General features: G+C 41.7%; 1 protein-coding gene across 5 annotated transcripts in view; it reads right to left on the reverse strand.

Moving 5' to 3' along the window:
- The window catches only part of CUX1 (cut like homeobox 1), a 320,620-nt gene that overhangs the window by 71,765 nt on the left and 228,468 nt on the right, over nt 1–20,387 (reverse strand). For 3 of the 5 annotated variants that reach the window (XM_083172198.1, XM_083172199.1, XM_083172197.1), the window contains one exon: nt 762–1,064. The exons of 1 other annotated variant lie outside the window; for it this stretch is intronic. In XM_083172198.1, the coding sequence (XP_083028324.1) occupies nt 762–1,064 (303 nt within the window). The remainder of the gene's footprint in view (nt 1–761; nt 1,065–20,387) is intronic. One more of the 5 variants, XM_083172200.1, reaches the window with a different exon arrangement.

Below are 20,387 nucleotides of genomic sequence, written 5' to 3' on the forward strand. Positions count from 1 at the left end.
TCGGATCTGTTTTGTTGGAAACTGCTGTGGATTGTCTAATTCACAGCCGTTTTTTTTTTACAATCCGTGGATGTTTTCACCGATTTGTGGACTTTCCTACACTCGACGGTCGGTACATTGAATACCGACTGTTGAGTTAGTGTTGGAAGGGACGAAAAACAAAGTGGATTCCGACGGGATGTTCTGACCGTATGAATCCCTCAATTGAATACCCCCTTAGTTTTATTCCCAAAGAATAGCTGCTCATGTCTTGAGTGTGTTTTATTTAATATAACAACTATCAACTAATATATCTACAAAGGTAGAACTCCTATGAGATCATAAAACCCCCCACAAATGAATAACATGTATGTATACACAAACATGTATGTAATCGATCACTTTTTTAAAAACATTTCTGTAATATGGTCGTCCGTTTATTATTATTTACTTAACACGAGCCAACACGTATATGTAGTGCTGTGTAGTGAAGTATGGCGAAACACAAAAACACAAATAAATGACCTAAAAACTGCTGCCCTGGTGCCCTGGGGTCGGCTGACAGAAAGCATCATAGACAGCTGTGACTGCACTGGAGGCAGGAACAGTATATGGACGAAGTGTAGGTTTTCGAGGGTCCTGCCCATGATCTCACAGGTTAAGGGATTTGGGTACTAGTGGGAGTTTAAATGGGAACAAATAAGACAGTTGGCCAGACAGCTGATAGAGGGATTACACAAAGCATGTTAATCCTCTATCCCTGTGCATAGAAATGTTCATACCTAAATTGTTATCTGTTAAAACTTCTTTCACTCTCTTGGTAATGCCATAGGTGTCCAACTCTGGCGACATGGCTACCAGCTCTTGGATGCTCAGCGCTGAATGGCCAGGAAATGGAAGTGGTGTTGCAGGCTGGGAGTCACCTGCAGTGGCGTCGCTAGATTCCTGCGCTTCCCCTTCTTTGCTCGTCTCAATTGTAGGACACGGCTGTTGCACCAGTTCAGTCAAGCTCTTCACTGACTCACTGGAACTCAGTGGAGAGTCTGGAGCAGGACTGCAGCTAGTTGAGCTCTTTGGAGTGTTTTCTATAGAAAAAAAAAAAGACCCTTTGGTTAAATGGTGTTTCTATCACCTCGCTATGGAAATGAAACAAGCAATTTACATTTTTTGGGGATCAAAAAAGACCTTTCCTTTGCATATACTGCACAACTTAATGGTGTAGTGCCATGATATTATAACAGCCAGCCATTTTTGATTTACATCACTTAAGGCTGTGCAGAATGATTATGTTGTGTGCTCATACGTTGTGATGTACCATTTCAGATGCAGATTCAGTCACAATCACTCCCAGAATGCTAGAGTCACCATGGCATTCACGCATTCTGTGTAACACCACGTGTAGCGTATGGAGGACACATTATGTGTACACATTTATATGTATCTCCGCTGCACTCAACGGGTCAGCAATGCTTACTTATAAACTACTGTATACTGTGAATTTTTACAAATACCTACAATACATTATACATTCAATAAATTACACATACTTGCACACAGCAGCAGCCTCTAATGGCTGTCATCCGTCTGTGTCTGTAAGCAAATGCCCCTACAAACTCCTGTTCACCCATGCAGCCAGATGCACAAGGACTGGAGACAACCACTTTGGTGTACTCTTATATGCCACCATCAGTGGCATCATCTCTATGGGAGGTGCAATTTCTCATACGAATACGGCCTCCTATGCCTGCGGCTCTGCGCCTGTGTACGCATCTACTTTCAGACACGCCTAGAACTCTCCCCATAATATGAACCCTGAAATGGCCATTCATGCGTGCCACCTCTCAGTCAGCACCCAGAATCCCCTCTCGTAGTAATGTGATTTAAAGCATAATGACAATGCCACAATTATAACTTTAAACACGCTTTGTTACTATCACATGTAAAACTATAATGCCAACAGGGCTAACACGCCGCAGCAGTATTGTCCTGTCAGCATTATGCTGCTGCCACTTTTACTGGTATGAAAGGATTAGTATTTTTTTATTGTAAAAATAAATAAATCACAGAAGGTGTAAAACTGAAGGTTTCAGAATTGTAAATAATGGCAGCATGATTGGTACAGTAATTATGTAGTAATTATTACACTCCAAGTTTTGCTTAGCCTATTGTAAGTACAGTGGGGCAGATGCACTAAGCTTCAAAAGTGATAAACAGCCAGCCAATCAGCTCCTGTGTGACATGTTTCAAACCCAGCCTGTGACATGATAGGTAGGAGCTGATTGGCTGGCTGTTTTCCATTTTATCGCTTTTGAAGCTTAGTGCATCTGGTCCAGAATCAGCCATACGGAACTATGGGACATACTTATTAAGCCTGGTGAAGAGATAAAGTAGAAGGCGATAACGCACCAGCCAATCAACTTCTGTAATTTTTTCAAACATATTTGATTGGCTGGTGCATTTTAACCTTCAATTTTATCTCTACTTTATCTCTTCACTAGGTTTAATAAATCTGCCCCTATGTTCCTGTAATGGCAGGTGTACCAAGTGTGTTTATTTACCCCCTTCTTGCCAAATTCCAAGGAAATGTGCATTACCCAGAGTATCCAGTGGGCAACCTTCTAGCAGACGCTCGTACAGGAAAGTGTTAAATAAAAAAATGACCATACTGAAATGGCACATGCATTACAGATCCACAGCCCCATCTCCTGAATACTATTAGCTTGCTGACATTTTGCATGTTCTAGTAAATGTTATATAACGCCTGTTCACATTCATGCCCCTGTCTAACCCGAGCTTGTGTGACATATGACAATCTCATTTTATATATTGAGATTAATATCCTCTAAAATTACAGCTAAAAGCGCACGCTATTCTAATACGCAGCAGAAAACATAGCTGACTAATAAAATCAGATGCAGACGACTCTGTAGACTAATGAGGTCAAATGCTCCCGACATTAGTGATTGTGAGCAGATATAGCCGCAGAAGTACACTATTTGGAGCCGGCGCTATGGCTAATGTGCTTCATGAACAGGAGCAGCTGCAGAGAACACATTCAGCGAGGATTGGATATAGCTGCCTGGGATTACTGTATGGACCTGCTGTAGCCAGCATTGGCAGTAAGTCTGTAACCAGCTGCTGCAGCCAAAACATTTTATTTCTAGACCAGCCAACATGGACAAATATAACAACCAGCTTAAGACAACCCGCAACTATGGTCAATGTAAAAAAAAAAAAATGCTATGTGTACATTTTTAATAGACGAAACCTATTTCCAAAGAAACCACCTAGAATTTGTTCATTTTGGACGATGACAAATTGTGCTCTGAATACTGTCTGGCTTCCTCGGGTCTAACTACTTATAGGGAATTAGCCGCGTTATTAACCCATTTGTGCTAATGCAGCTAATTGCAACTTAATAGGGCTGGCTGCAATTTTTCCTATTCTATTTGCTGCGGCAAAGACTTCCCATAGGGTTGAACCTGGTTGTTTCCTCGTAGCCCCATAGCGGGTAAAAATGTTGGTTTTGGTTCAGCACTTATGGGATACTCCACCATACTACCCCCCTTAATGCTAAATTAGACTCATATTTAAAATTAGATTCATTTGGTTAATAAGGATATGTCATTTTCAGAGTGATATTCTGCAAAGTACGGAATAATAGGTAAACTATACATAAAAGGTACGCGTGAGTGCTCTATTGCTGTGACAGGCGTGTTTTGGCTTGCGGATGGGAGTTACAGGTGTTTTTTTACATTGTCGGAGCTTAAAAAGTGGTTTATAATGATATAAAATTAGTTTACTTCCATTTTTCGGCACCACAAATAAATCTAGAGTAAAAATCAGCCATACGACACCGTTTAAGACTCCTAATTACTTTGCACTGGGCCACTAGTAGACTTGTATAGTATTATGTATACATACCTCCCAACTTCTGTGTTGGGGAAATAGCACCCGAAAAGGGGTCGGGGCGTATGCAAATGAGGGTGAGGCTTATGCTAATTAGCCGCAACCTCATTTTCATACGAGAATAGACGCTGTGCGCATGCGCACAGCGTCTATTCTATTAGATTGGGGGGTCTCCCAACTGCCACCCCCCACAGCGGGACAATGCCTGCCGCGGGTGGGACAGTGGGACAGAACCCGAAAATCGGCACTGTCCCGCTGTAATCGTGACAGTTGGGATGTATGTGTATATAGTGTTATGTAGTAGTTTGCAACTTTTGGGGTACACAGGCCGATATCCTCATTTTTTGAGACCATTAATGCGACTTGGAAAATGACAGAACAGACACTCTTTACAATTGAATTGTGAGGTAATAGGGAGAGCACGTTAATTCAAGCCTTGGTAAACAGAGTTTATCCCGTCTAAATGAATATGACCGATAGTTCTTAATGATGTATTAGCTAAAATGCATTCAGAACCTTTTATATTATGCACGTTTTATTAGCCAAAGCTACAAATCAGCTGTAGTTATGTAGATGAAAGCAGCTAACACAGAATCAACCTATTCGCTGGTGACTTCTAATGACCATTTCTAAAGATTCCTCATGTGGTGTTATTCAAGGTCACCTGGCTGCCTGTAGATCACTACTGAGAGATTCTTTATCACCTTATGACAAGATAATTGTGTGGTTGTGTAAAAAAAAAAATACAACTCATAGTTAACATTTAGAGCCTGCTGTAGCTATATTTTTGAAATATCCAAAAATCAAGATGCTTCATCACATACCCAGTGAGATATACCACAGGTGGACCTGACACTAAAAATGGAGGCTTTGAGACTATTAATAGTTATTATTTATTACCAGTTAATTATATAGCGCACACATATTCTGAGGCATTATAAAGAGAATATTTGGCCATTTGCATCACTCCCTGTGCCAGTGGAACTGATTGAATAACAGTTTCTTATGTAGCGCAGAAAATTCCGTTGCGTTTTACAATTGGAAACAGTGATACAACAAACTGTGTATTGACAGACAGTTAAAAAGGTAGTAGGGCCCTGCTTGCCAACTTACAATATATGTTCCCTACCACATGCGCGCACATTAAAACTAGGGATAATTTTGTCAAGAGCCGATTAACCTTATAGCATATTTTTGGATTTTGGGAAAAAACGATGTATTTTTTTTTCGTCCTTTCTACAAGTGCACCAGGTGAGGAAGCCTTGTTGAGCACATGTTACATTGTGTGAGAAAAGTCATACAATGACCCAGGCATACACTGGAATCTGAAAAAAGTGAGACCATATGATATACACTCAGGGGTTAAAGTGAGGGGGAACAGGGTGGAACGGAGTTCCACCACCTCTAATGGTGAGGTGGAACGTTTTAACCTCCACATTGGCCCTGCACAATAATTCTCACAAAAAAAGCATTTTAATTTGCAGGGGGATGCCAAAAACCCTACCAGTGGCCCTGTCTCTGCATAATGGGGGGAGTAATTAGGTGGCATAGAGAAATGAGTTCCCCTACCTCTGCATGACCACTTCATGCCCTGTCTACACTGTATGAATAGATCCATGTGAAGTACATCCTTCCCCAGAGGAAGCTTCAGTGGGGGAACAAGCATAGCATATAGTGGGGTGAACATACATGGTTAGCATGGCCGGGAACAGCAAATACAGCAAACAGTAATAGGAGGTTCAGGCACAGTCTGTGGTGGGACCACGTACTGACGGAGGTGGCAGTATCAGCAGGTGGCAGCATCAGCAAATAACAGGCATTGTAACACAGATAAACAGTACCCAAAATGAATTAGTAGCAACCAACAATTTATAATAAAAAAAAAGTCCTTGGAGGGGCCGAAGATGATGTTGTGGCCCTAAGACAAAAACTGTTGGCCTATTGGTATGGAGAACAGGATCCTCTGTGGCCAGTACATACTGTCTGATGTGCCCAATATCAAAAAGTCCCTGTGTAAGGGGTGTCTGACGTTAGCTGGAGAGAAGGTCAACCGATGTTCTGGTAGGGAGTGTGACCCAAGAGTAGACAAGTGGTCTTCTAAAGACCAGAAAAAAAAAATCTATACTTTTATAAAACATGGTGTTTCACCTGTATTTATTTAAGTTACTGCAAGATTACAGTTTTTAATCTGCACCTAGAACTAAATGGAGGACTGTGATGCTTTGCTGATGATTGGCAGTACACAGACTATTGTAGATGGACTTTAATGCCACACAACTTTACACTTACCAGATGTGGTCTGATTGGTCAACATTCGTCATGTAGACACTGATGAAATGTTGATATGATAGAATGTCAATAAATCGTCTCTGGTGACCAAAGACAGCTGCATCTTCCAGGTCCTATCTCAGTGGCCTGATCTCTAACCCTTGTCCGACAGCTTTAGCTGCATATATCAGGTCCCTGCAGTCATGTTATGCACTCATCTGGCGAGTAGCATTCCGGAGAGTACACTGGCCCTTTCCCTGACCCTTGCCCCAACAGTTTAGCTGCATTGTTCGGGTGCTTGTGGTCATCTGACTGTTCATTTTGGCAGTGTAATCTGACAAGTGACATTCTGGTAAGTACACTGGCCCTATCCATAACCCCCTGTCTAACTGCTAACTAACATTGCGAGTAAACGTTTAAATGTTACATGCACTTAAAGGGCTAATGCCCCTTTCCCACTGCAGCTAAAAAACGGTAAATTGCCGATTTTCAGCGCAATTTACCGTTTTAAGGCTGCAGTGGGAAAGTGCCAGAGTTAAAATACCGTTTAAAGTTAAATGGTATTTCAACCCGTTTTTAAAGCAGAGTCCTACACATTAAAATAACGTTTAAGAGGCAGTGGGAATGCCCCTTAAACGTTATTTAGCCTCCAGGCAGTACCAGTGCCTGATGAGAACAAGTTGTTCTCACTCTGTGCATGTGTAATGAGTGCACGTGCATAATAAAGAGCCGCTCATTACATATGTGCATATGTAATGAGCGGCTCATTATTATGCACGTGCACTCATTACATATGCGCAAAGTGAGAACTACTAGTTCTCATCAGGCACTGGGACTGCCTGGACCCCGCATGGACCCCCGCTGCCTCCCCACTGCCCTGCATCCCCGTGCAGGTAAGTACAAGGGGAGGGGAGGTGGGGGCACAGGGCAGGTACAGGGGTTAGGCACTCTACATTTTACATGGTTCACTGCAATGGGAATGGTACTTAAATGGTATTTAAAACGGTAATCTGCTGCAGTGGGAATGCTAATACCGTTTTAAATACCATTTAAGATTACCAGTACTTTAAACTGGTCTGCAGTGGGAAAGCAGCAAAAATGTAATAGCCGGAAAGAAACTAGATTGGTTTTTATCATGTAAATAATTGCTCCTTTAAAATATTGGCCTTTTTTGCTCTAAGGGGTATATTTACTAAAGGTAGTTTTTAAGCTTCAGTCCATTTTGAAGTGATTTGGTGGTGCATTTGACAATCTGGTATTTGCTGGGCAAACCAGAATCAAAATTCCCAGAAATTCAACTTCACACACAGAACTTTAAATTGATCAATGGTTCTTCCCCATAGACATCAATTATAAAAGCTTATTTACTAACAGATGAATTGAAAATAGAGCCAAACATTAACCACCCCCCCCCCCCCCCACCCCCCCAGCCATTTTCAATACAATCATCAGAAGCGGTTCTGTTTCATTTTAATTCATGTGGAATTGTCTTAATCCTCAATAAGATGGAAAAGAAAATATGAAAGAGAAGCGGGTGGGGTGCTTCGATTGCAAACATCATTGCTTTTAAAGGCATAGCATTATTTGGAAAAAATGTGAATATTCAAATTAGCCCAGGAATGATATATTTGTGGGTAACACCAGTGCACGTGCCATGTTTTGGCCAATAGGAATGCTTTTGTGTAATTATTTTGACATGGAGTCAATTTTGAGTTGATTTTTTTTGGTTCTAGAGACTCAGAGGGTGAGTAGAATACATTTATAATGTCAAATAGAAACAAATGCACCACCGGAAACAATGTAAAAAACAAACAAAACAAAACAAAACCATTTTTGGGGGGTTGTTTGTTTTATTCTGGGCAATTTTAAATAGAGACAATCGATATTTCTAACTTTCTATCCCGATACCGCGCAATTTGCACTCATTTGCTGATACACAACATTAAGTGAAAGGAGTCAAAATCAGATAGTCAAATTTGACCATTAGCTTGAATCTCACTATGTGTACACACCATAACCCCAGCCCTGTCAGGTAGGTATGAGCATACGGTAATGCTTATCGCTAAACATGCCATTTATCCAATGCCAATGGGATACAGATTTGGTCATACGTATTCATGTGAATTTTAACCGGGCCCCCTTAACAGAAATATTCATACATTTCTAATTATTTTTGTTAGCCATGAGTTTTTGTTTCCTTGAAAACAACAAATTTTGTACAAAAGACCAGACCTACAATAAGTGCCAACGTGCAGGAAAGCTATGAGCGGATTAACTACAATGGCGTCAAAAACAGATGAAGTTCATTGCCCTATTGGTGTGCAATAAATGTACATATTCAAGATTATTTACTCTTGCCTTCACGCGGCACTGAGCGGTAGTACCAAGCAGGATACATGTGCAAAATGATACGTACAGTACACAGCCTGCAGCAACACACGGATACCAGATACAAATAATATTGAACAGAGCATTTTATGCACAGTTCTAATTGTATACTGCATACATAATGCAGTCTGTTTTTATATAAAATAAGGAACATGAACAGAACAAATACATGTTTTACATTTATTCAACCTTTTGTATGCCCGAAAGGAAAGCTTCATAATATAAATCCGATTGCTTTGCTGCTGTAAACCCTAAGGTCACTATAAACAGAATATATATCCTAGCAAATGTTATTTCTGCACTGCAGGCAGCTGAGAATCGGTACTGTAAATTTGCCCAGATTCAGCCAAGCGCGGGAGCAAATTGGCAGGTCATCCATCTTGCTCACTGTACACCGTCAGGGATGGCATGAATTCTCTACATGATTAACAGACTTCTTCTTGGGTCCGCGTCCTTTAACCTACAGCAAGGTCGACAGTATGGCTGCCCGCCTGATAAAGTGCACAGAGCCTACTTTAAGTTTTACTCAAATTTTGTTCCCTGAATCAGCCTGAACAAACCTTGCGGAGCAGCAAGATTAATTACTACGCCGTATAGTGTCCTGCACCACAAGAATTGCGCATGTACTTTTCTGAGGTATTCCTTGTAGCGAGAAAATGACGGAATAAAATGATTAAAGCAGTATACCTTCACTAAGCCGAAGCACAAACTACTTGGAAATGTTTTTGGCAGTGAGAAGACATGCCTGTCTGTGCTCCGGAAGCATGCTATTTGTGCATTGCATTTAGACCTATGCTGCACCTTCCAACTGTTGTGTGGAATAGAATGAGGCAGACATAGACGAAAACAAATTAAATCACTGTACGTCAGCAGACACCTGCTCACGGCCAACTACCAATAATATGTAGTAATCCGAAACCTTTTCATATTAAAAGACTAGCAACCTTTGTTTTTGTGATTAGCACTAAAACATTATTATTTCCTGTGTACTGAGTAAAGGAATAAGTGCAGTTGAAAACCATTTAATATACTGTATGAGGACTTGTCAGCCTAGCAAAAGCCACAACCTGTATGGCTGAAACCACTGCTGCTGCTTAACCTGCTATAATCTATATACCAATCACGTTCAGGCCTGACCAGTGTTGGACTGGGGCATGATGGTCCCACTGGAGGCAATGCAGTGGTAGGGGACCATACTTAGGGCCGTGACCAGTCTCCAGAGGGGGTGTGGCCTGTCCCCATTGGCTAAAAATTACAGAGTTTTGTGGTCTGGGCCCATTAATTATATATATATATATATATATATATATATATATATATATATATATAAGCCTTTAATGGAATTGAGAAAGACCAGTCACACTAATCCACTTGCTGTATTGATCTCTCTATTGTATAGCAGCGGAGAACAATAGATGAAAGGAAACATTTTCTGCACCTAGGTGCAGAAACTTAAGCTGGGTACACATATATACAATTGTCGGGCCGTTCTTCCGTTCTGGGTCGGACGGCCGTTCAATTGTATATGTGTGTACGCTGTCCCGTACGAGCGATAAACGGCAAAAAACTGTCTTGACCATCCATACTCGGTCGGTCGACGGTTCTTTGCTGTTTAAATTTCATCCGACAGGACGGCGCCATATCGGTACAAAAGTGCAGTGTGTACGCACGTTCAACCGATATGCTGCCGTCCTTGCGACTATACTGCCACAGCTGGAATGCCCATGTGGGCGTTCCATAGCTGCATCATCTCTGGCAGGGTGACTAAAAAAAAAAAAAACGGCGTACAGCCGTAACCAGCACCAGGCTGAAGAGCCGAGGCTGGTATTAAAAAAATCAGAAAACCCGATAAATAGGGCTTCGCTGATTTTTTAAAACCAGCCCCAGGCTCCAGGTCTGGCTCCCAAAATACGGGGGACAAAATGACATGGGGTCCCCCGTATTTTAAGAACCAGCCCCAGGCCAAACCAGCCAGCAGGGTAATGCCACAGCCGGGGGACACTTATTATATAAGGTCCCGCGGCCAAAGCATTTAGCCCTCTGACCAGTCAGCCTGGCCAGGGGTCCTGGGGAAGTGGGGACCCCCCCAATAAAGGGGTCCCCCCCTCCAGGACTTACCTGACCAGACTGAAGCCTGGTGCTGTCCCCGGTGGCCCTGTGCGGTGGCCACCGGGCTGATAAAATTAGTCAAGATGAGCCTGGCTCTATCTGTGTGTGTGTGTATGTATGTATGTATGAGTGTGTATATATATATATCTATATCTCAATCTATCTGTGTATATCTATCTATCAGTGCAGACAGTATACCTCTGGTCCTTGTTCGTAGTTTACGGAAGGTCAATTACCAATTGACCCATCAACACGTTTGACCGATCTGTGATCTCACTGGACGTCACCAAATGTCAACACATGAAGTTTTTTTCAAAACCATTCAAGCTAAAAAAAAAACGAGTAATTTAACCCTTGAAGAAGTCGATCATTGACGAAACGCGTTGGAACTTTATCTGGGTCTCTACTCTATTTGGAAACCCGGCTTTGTCAAATCATCATGTCAAACATTTACAGTGTCTGATTTTTCAGTATGTTATATATTTTAAATAAATTTGTTTTATAAATTCACAAAAACTACCCACTATTAAGTCTTGTACTAAGGTGGAGGTCTTATCTTAAGCACTCTCTATATCCATTTTCTACATATATAAATATATATATATATATTTTTTTTATTACCTTTAGAGAAGGAGTTGGGCCCTCTGGAACTGGGGTACACGGGGGTTTCCCCATTACCCCTGTGATCCTGTCTGTTACTGGGTAACCAGCTATAATGGTTGTGGAAGTCAATGGGAGACGTGACTAGAACATTGGAATAACTGCCGCAAAACCAAATGTATACGATCACAGGAGCCAATGACTTCCATTCCTTTATCTTTTTAGCAAACTTACACTGGCATTAAAATTAGTCAAAACATGCATTGTGATGCCAATGGGTAAAGGGGCTTTAGTCCTGCAGGAAAGTGAAATGACACGAGCAAAGGAAATACGGTTTGTACTGGAAAAATAAAAGAGCAAACTTCAAGGACAGAGGATGTCATGTATCAAACGCCACTAAAAAGAAACCAAATGCACATCGTGTTTTTCAGCCTACAGCAGAGTCAATTATAAGAAGCTTGTTAATTTAAAACTTTCACATTTGACAAGATGATGTGTTTGCCGTAGGTTTAATACAGCAGATACCTATTGGGGATTTTTACTATGTAAAATGAAAAGTAAAAAGAGCAATGTGTAGAGATTGAACATTTTATATGTCTACAACAATAGGTAATCGTTAAACCTCTGTACAGTAACCTATTCACCATGATTGGAATTGTACTGGAGAGGTTATTATATATTATTAGATTATAATTCCATCACACGCAAACATTATATACATACACATATCTTTCTATCTATCTATCTATATATATATATATATATATATATACATATACACGTGTACATTAAATTAAATATATAGGTTTTTATCTTGCAGCAATATCAATATTTTAAGCCATAATAACAAACCGCTCTGCCTGAATGGTTTTACGGGATTATTAGAAATGAAGAGTAGGAAACAAATTATCATTTTAAAGGGAAAAAAAAAAAAATCTTCCGTTTATCAGATCCCACATTAAAATTTCCGGACACGGCCCTCAATTCTCAGTAATAATAACCTAAATTCCATTTAGTGTTTATTTGAGCAGTCAGGATAAAGTCATTTCTTATTATCTCCCCGCTGTGTAAAAAACAGCTTGAAGGTAGGAAGTCAGCAAGCATTTTCACCAAAAAGTAATTATTGTAAGTGACATTTTTACTGCTGGCGTGCCATAAGGCGTACTGTGCATTCAGAAGGACAAGTTGCTGAAATGAAATGGCAGGGTGCTCTGTGACATTTTGACAAGAACCCAAACATTATTTATCTGATGACTGGTCTGATACTCTTCCTTACAATATGACCACAATAAGGACATACTAAAAATGGTCTAATGCTTTCTGCCACACTGGGTGTACACTGGGCTTCACATAATACATTTTACAGAGCGACAGAGGAAGATTAAACAGCGTTTAGGCAAGGGCAACACATTTTTTTTTAAATCGTACTTTGGCTCTTACTGCAAGTATCAGCTTGTACTTTATAAGAGATATGGAAGTCCGTCAGTTGACTTAAACACTATAGCAGTATGAGAGATTTGTGGCCTGAATGCATGATTTCGATGGATCGCGTGATCAATTGTGTGCACATCGTGAGGAATTCAGTGCGAATCGCGGTCCTGCGGGTCGAGAGGTTGCTCCACTGATCATATATGCTGAACATATGATCATTCAGGATGGCTTGTGGTCTTAAGCAGATTGTATGGGTAGTATTAAATGCCGGGGGGCGAGCGATGACGGCGAGCAGGTCTGCCTGCTCACCGTCACTGCTCACCCGGTCAGTATGCAACTGACCCCCGGCATACGCCAATTACCCCTCGCTCTGTTTTTCGGGCGAGGGGGAATCGGCGTATGCGGCTGCGGCTTAGAAGAAGGGCATAGGTTTAGGATGCGGGGTTCAGGGATTAAGGTTAGGCACTATAGGGGAGGGTTAGGCTGAGAGGAGAGATAGGGTAAATATACTAACCTGACACCTGTCGAAATTCCCTCCATCAGGATGTCGGTGACTGTATTCTGAACGGCGGCATCCGCACCGCCGGACATCCATATATAGATAGGTTTTTGCAACATAATAAAGGGATTTATATTGTGCAGATAGCTGCAAAGCTCTGGAAATGATTTGTGTGCAATTTTCTATTTAACAATCTTCCTAGTAGAAATATAATAAAACTAAATGGTAACTTATTTACTATCCCCCACAAAAGCTAGTGTTCGTGAATGCAGGGCTTCTAATTGTGGTTATTATGAAAATGTCCCATATACTTTCTAATAGAGAGGTTAATGAACTGGGTTCAATTTGCTGTAAGGCTGCTATTTTTTTTTTTCGATTCAAAATTTCAACTTGTATGTGTGTTTTATTGCCTCAGATTCTAAACGTGTTATTTAATAATCAATAGCATGACTTCAAAAAGGTGCACAATCCAGCCCCAACTGACCGATCCTGAAAACACAGCCTATACATAATGCATGGCTAAAATGCTGCATTAACTATTTTAATAATGAATAAGAAGCAGGGGATTTCAATGTGTCTGAGATTTTGATGATCGATGGCTACTTAAATTCAAGGATGTATTTTCTACGTGAACAAAAGCAGCATTGTTCTAAAGACATGGTACGTGGTTCCATGGTTCTATACTAAACGAAGGTTAATGGGTCAGAAATGGATTTTCCCAGGGCACCTAATCAGACACACAAAGCATTGTTCAAGAACACAAACAGACACGCATACATGAATATATATATATATATTTTTACCATTCTACGTTAGAGTGCACAGCTGGGGCAAGCATAAACTAAATGTCCATGGATGTCTGGAACGGCTTTTATTTGAACCAGCAGATCTTAACGTCGCTGTAGTCCTATCAGACAGGAATCTGTACTCAGCCCAGGGAAACCACAGAATTAAAATATGAGGAACAGAGCAAAGAGCAGGACAGAATGGAATGTTAATATGGTCTATGTCCTGTAGAAATGCTGGTAAATATACATCTATCGCTACAATTTATCATACAGATGGATTCTACTATATGATTATCAATTTCATATGGCTGAATCCGCATCGCATCTTTGTAAGTGAGTCATTAATCAAACCGCTCAGACACAGATATACCTCCGGTAGGTGGCATAAGAGCGGTTTGCTGAGCGTAAAAACAGTTCTCCACTTTGTAGTGTTTGGTCACTATCTGGCCAGATTTAAAACACAGTATCAATTAAGCCTTTTATTTTGGCACACCAACCAGCTGGCCTAGTGTCACATGGGTAACTAATGAACCCTCGCGGTATTGTGCATTGTAATTAGGTTTAGGTGCCAAACATAGGGATTATAAATCTGACCTATTACAATGCAATGCATTTGGGGATTAATATCAGCATTCATTAAATGTAGGTTTTTAAATATGGTTAGTACTCTGTATTAATAGAAGTGGAATGATAAAATAAGAAAACATTTTGGGTACTTGTTTCCTAGCACGGCGCCTACGATATTCAGTCGTATGGCATCGTATACATTGTATAACATCGCATGCCATATGGCCGCATGCTATGCGATTTTAAAATTGTATAAGCACCCTAATGGGTGTTTTCAATGTTAAATGGTCCCCCTATATGATTTTTAATTGTATGAGCACCCTAATGGGTGCTTACAATGTTAAATGCACCCCCACTATCAACGCCAACCCGAAGCATGGCGAGCGCAGCGAGCCCGTGAGGGGCGGCGGTAAGCGTCCTCCGACCTTTTCATACCCCCACTATCGTGGAGTTGATTTTATATAGTGTGGCGAGCGGGGTGGGTGGGGGTGCTTTTAACATTGTAAGCACACATTACGGTGCTTATACAATTAATAATCTTATTGGGGGGCCATTTAACATTGAAAGCACCTATTAGGGTGCTTATACAATTTTAAAATCTCATCGCATTGTATGGCATTGTATGCCATATACAATGGTATACGATTTTAAAATTGTATAACATCGGGTGCCATCGCATCCCATTGTAATGCTTATGGTATACGATGCGATGGGCGCCGTTCTAGGAAACAAGTACCACATTTTGTGAACACCACAGAACAGACCAATGGTGCTACATCAGGATTCCCCTAGGCCAGGCATGTCCAAACTGTAGCCCTCCAGCTGTTGTGAAACTACACATCCCAGCATGCCTTACCATCGCTTAGCATTCCCTAATAGCAAAATTGTGTCAAGGCATGATGGGAATTGTAGTTACACAACAGCTGGAGGGCCATAGTTTGGACATGCCTGCCTTAGGCCCACCTGTTATACATACAACATTAAATTATGTGCAATCAACTAGATTTGCACCTAGGTGATAAGCGAGAGCAAGACCGTAGTCCTAAATCAAGTACGAGGAGTCGAGTCATAATAGCATGTTTGATAGACAGTCTGTTATTTGTGGTCATTGATGACCCTGCTACCTATATTAAACAGGCAAATAAGCTGGTCAGAGGTGACAGCTATGCGTGAAGTAAAAAGTGACTCCTGCAGAGTAGGTAGTAGTAGTATTTTAATATTGATCCTAGATGCACAGACAATCAGTATACAAAATAGCACACGAGATAATAAAATGTGCTTAGTATGAGCTACAGTTAGTACAGGTATGTCGACACAAATAGCTCAACCCTTTGAATGCCAGCGTCACTCACAGCGACTGTTCTATTTGGGTGCAATGTACAAAACTTCAATGAATTGATTTCCGTTAATTTGCCGTCAATAACTAAAGTGATTCATACTCCTCGACCCTAGCATTTTTAGCGGATACTTTGCACATCTTTCAGAACAACGTTGGCACTCAAGTCATCAGCGGTGTACTCAGCCCAAGATTTGGTACACTTATGAGTAAGGGGCGACAGAGTAACAGGGAGTAAAAGAATGAACAAGAAGGTCAGTACCCAACTAGTGAGCACAACACGCTGCGCCCAATAACCCATCAAAGGTGGGCTAGGTATTGACAGCCATGCAGCAAGGGGGCAAAAAAAACCCAAAGGAACAAGCTGCTGAGTGCACTTTCACACAGTACATGTGTAGACCACACCCGTGGGCGCCGAGGCCTGGTATTGGTAAAATCCTGCCCAGCCAGATGGTCCGAGTATGTGGCGCTGATAGCAAACGAGCGGTATAATACTGCATACAGCACCAGACCACTTGACACTGATACAGTTATAGCTTTCAAGAAGAAAGCATTTCATTTAGTTGTAATCTTTAATGCTATTATAATTAGTTTCTAATGTTATGCAATGACATCAGGAGTGCGCAAGCCTATACAAGTAGTCTGTGGTTGACCACAACCAACCACATGTTGTAAGCCAAAAGGTGAACACCTTTATTCAATTAGGATAACAACAATAGACGGTAGGTTCGTCACACTTTGGGTTAGCAGCAATAAACAGTGGACAGGAACTCTATTATTCCCAATACAACAAGTTTGCACACTGCTGACAGCATAGAAACTTCAACAAGTACCCTAATGCTGCAGAAACAGACATGGGGTCTTCATTTTGAGAAGTTTATAGAATAAAAAAAATCGGCTGCAGGACAGAGGTTGGCTGGTAGCTCCCAGTCTGGAGGGCAGATATAAGCAGGAGGCCCATATACGTAGGTGGTACTCAAAGGAAACTGGAAAACACATATACCCTGACTAAAAAGTGTTTCGGTGCGCTCAAATGTTATTCTTTTCCTATTATGGGCCTGATTCTGAGTCTGACGCAGTCTGAGTCTGACGCAGTCTCTGCCAGTGTTGTGTATTTTGCATCAGTCGCTTCTACGGCTTTAATCTAATGCCGCTAGAAAGCCCCTCCTCTGCATAGTTGATATGCCGATATTCTGGCAATTTTGACATTGTGAATGCTGTCATTTAACAAGACAACCTCCTATCCATGTTAACATTCTGAACGTCAAATATTTTACCCAGAGTAGAGGGCTCAGTCCCACCACCCATGGGCACCTTTTTACAAAGGACTGGAACATTGGGTCAGATGTATTAAGCCTGGTGAAGAGATAAAGTGGAGATAAAGTGGGAGGAGATAATGCACCAGCCAATCAACTATATTTGAAAAATCACAGTTGAGAGTTGATTGGCTGATGTTTTATCTCCTTCCACTTTATCTCTTCACCAGGCTTAATACATCTTCCCATTGAGAGATTAAGTACAATTCACTTTTGCCCTGTACAATCTGGTTGTTCAAGCAGCTGATTGGTACACTGAACCAACATAGCCAATTACTGGACAAGGAGTTAATTATATTACAGAGGAATGATTATTTACACAATGTAATATTATAATAAATGAGAAGACTAGAAACAGAAAACCTGCATTACCATAAACACTGGTTCAGCCAACAAAATGGCTGCCATCACTAATCTCTGGTTTTCAGCGCCGCCTTTCTCCGCACTGAAACGGAATGAAGTTAATGACCGCACGGCTTTCAGTAGAACAGTCCAACAATGACAGATCATAGCTGGCTTTTTCCCGTGTTCTGACTTCACCTTTTTATGGAGATCAATTGCGCATAATGAATAAAACAAATCTCCTCTGAGTGCGAGGTGAAGCACTGAGACTAAATGACACTTCTCCTCAATGCAGCAATAATATAGCAGTTATTAAGGTACATTATTTTATACAATCCTACAATATCCATACTGATTCAATTCAATTTCAGATAAAATTGTTGGGAAAGGGTGCTTAATGTAGGACAGTCAGTAAAAGTAATTTATCATGTTCTCGCCTCACTGCTCACGTTATCAGCGAACTCATTTTCTGCATTCATCATGCAATCAGCCTATTATTTGCATATTAATCAGGCACTGGACCATGAAAGGACTGCATCCCAGCCAAATGCTGCACTATCTCAGGAGAAACACTCAGTAATTATCATACATCAGTGTTATGATGTGGTAATTGATTAGAACATCTTTTTGTTGCCCCTAGGGAGTCCCACTCCAAATGCTGCTTAAGGCGTTTGCCATAGATTTTATTTTATTATTGTGTTATTTTTCATTTTCGGATATCTCAGCCATTTTTTTGTAATTTTTGTAAGCTAGGGTTCGCTGAATTATATTACTCATCTAATGTTTTAAATAATCAAGCCTCAGTACATTTATATCCAGCTGGGTTCCAAGTGTTAAATGTGCATATTAACTATTAGACACTTTCACGTGATTACTCAGATTGTTAAAGTATTACAGCTATATCACAAGGATGTCCGTTTCCAATGTTGCTTCTAAAACGTTATTTTTAAGATTATTATTATTTTTGTCACTTCCTATGCATAACAATGTCCTTACATTTTATTGCATGCTAGCTGACCTCAATAAGAACCAACATGTGAGCACATTGCAGTAATATACAAGTTAAGTTTCCCATATTGTAAATCCATTTTTTTTTCTCTCACATCTGCCACCCTACATCGCCGGGCTTTGCATTCTTAATAATCGCATATGCGCCAACATTTGCGATAATTAACACAAGGGACAGCCCTTGCAATAAGAGCTGTCTCTTGCGATGCAGCTCCGGGGCTGGACTTCCGGGTCTGAGACCCGCGAGTATGTCTGCCCATGCGCAGAGCGCCAAGTCCAGCCACGTGCATGCTGGGAAAGGGATCCGTGACGCCTAGCGTTTCATGGGTGTTCCCATGAGAACACTGGGTGCTCTCATGCCAATGTCCCAATGACGCTGGTGTGGGGGGCGGCTAACTGACCTCACCGGATGTCAGCTGCCCGCCCACTTCCTCCCGAGCATCCATGCATATGTAAGTGACTTGAGAGTCACTTTTAAATGCGTGCACCGTCGCCATTATTCGATGGATGTTACATTCACAGGCCCTGCAAGAGGATTGCCCTTGCAAATGGGTGGCGGCCAGGCAACCATTCGCAAGGCGTGATTTGGTGGACTTGCAACCAGAATAACTCCCTTAGTGTTTAGTGTTGGATCAAGTCCCCAAGAAATCTCATTATTGAATGCAAAAGTATTGAAAAATCCTAAATCCAAAATTCTTCTGGTCCCAAGTATTTTGGATATGACTGCATTCCAAAAATGGTGTGCAGACATGCATCTCTGAATACACAGCATATTTAACATTGAAGAGGATAATCTACAGAAGATCACAGCAGGGAAGAACAGACAAAGGGGGAGATTCTCTAAGCTAAAAATGCGGTAAAAACCCCGTTATCGGGGTTTTTACCGCATTTTGGGATGCTGTAAGCATCCCCCGCCGGGTTATCGCGGCGGGGGGGCATCGCCAGAAAAATCTGGCGATGCCCCATAGAAGCCAATGGGCTTCTATTGCAACCCTCCGCCGCCCCGCGCCGACCCCCCGCCGCCCCGCATCGCCCCCTCAACCCTCACCTGTGTCCGGGCAGCACAGCGCAGTGCTGCCCGGACCTGTGACCTCCTCCCTGCACTGATCCTCTTCCGGGTGCAGGGAGGAGGAGAGCCCGGCGCAGCAGCGGCGCCGGGTGTGGGAGGGAGGGGAGAGCCGCCGGGACCTGCTGGGACCCGGCGACTCTCACCGCAAAGGACAGCTCTTAAGGCAAGAGCTGTCCTTTGCCTTAATTATCGCATATGTTACAGCATATGCGATAATTAAATATGCGATGGGCGGCGAAGGGGGGCGGAGATTCTTAGAGAATCTCCCCCAAAGTGGACTACTGTGAGAACAGGCTCATCAAAAATGGTCTTTGGTCTGAAAAACGTGAATCCATAAATCCATTATGCCTTATTTCAACGATGATGTTGTTCAGTAGTGATCTGATGAATACTTTCATTGGGAATCTCAACCTGGGATCCTATTACCAGCTACGTACACCTATGACCGGAATCACTGAGCAGTTTGCATTCTGGACACTATTCACTATTGCAGACCGAATATATTTCTCACAAGGTTGTGGAAAGTACACACCAGCATAGAGGCTCTGCTGACAATGATCCTGTAAGCAAGCACGGTTTATAAATACTGTGGCTGCAGGTATTGCTTTATGGCAAATATAGCAGAGAATAGGTCACAGCAGAGTTCAAATGAAGGACTGGCGAGCCTGCTGTTACCGATCCTCACTTTATGTACTCTTTAAATACGAAATGTAATTGTGTACACAAAGAGGAGGCAGCCATTTTGTGCAGCATGTCTCAGCAATGTCACTATATCCAA

This window comes from Crinia signifera, chromosome 2, assembly GCF_055691185.1.
Source record: "Crinia signifera chromosome 2, ASM5569118v1, whole genome shotgun sequence".
Taxonomy (NCBI): domain Eukaryota; kingdom Metazoa; phylum Chordata; class Amphibia; order Anura; family Myobatrachidae; genus Crinia; species Crinia signifera.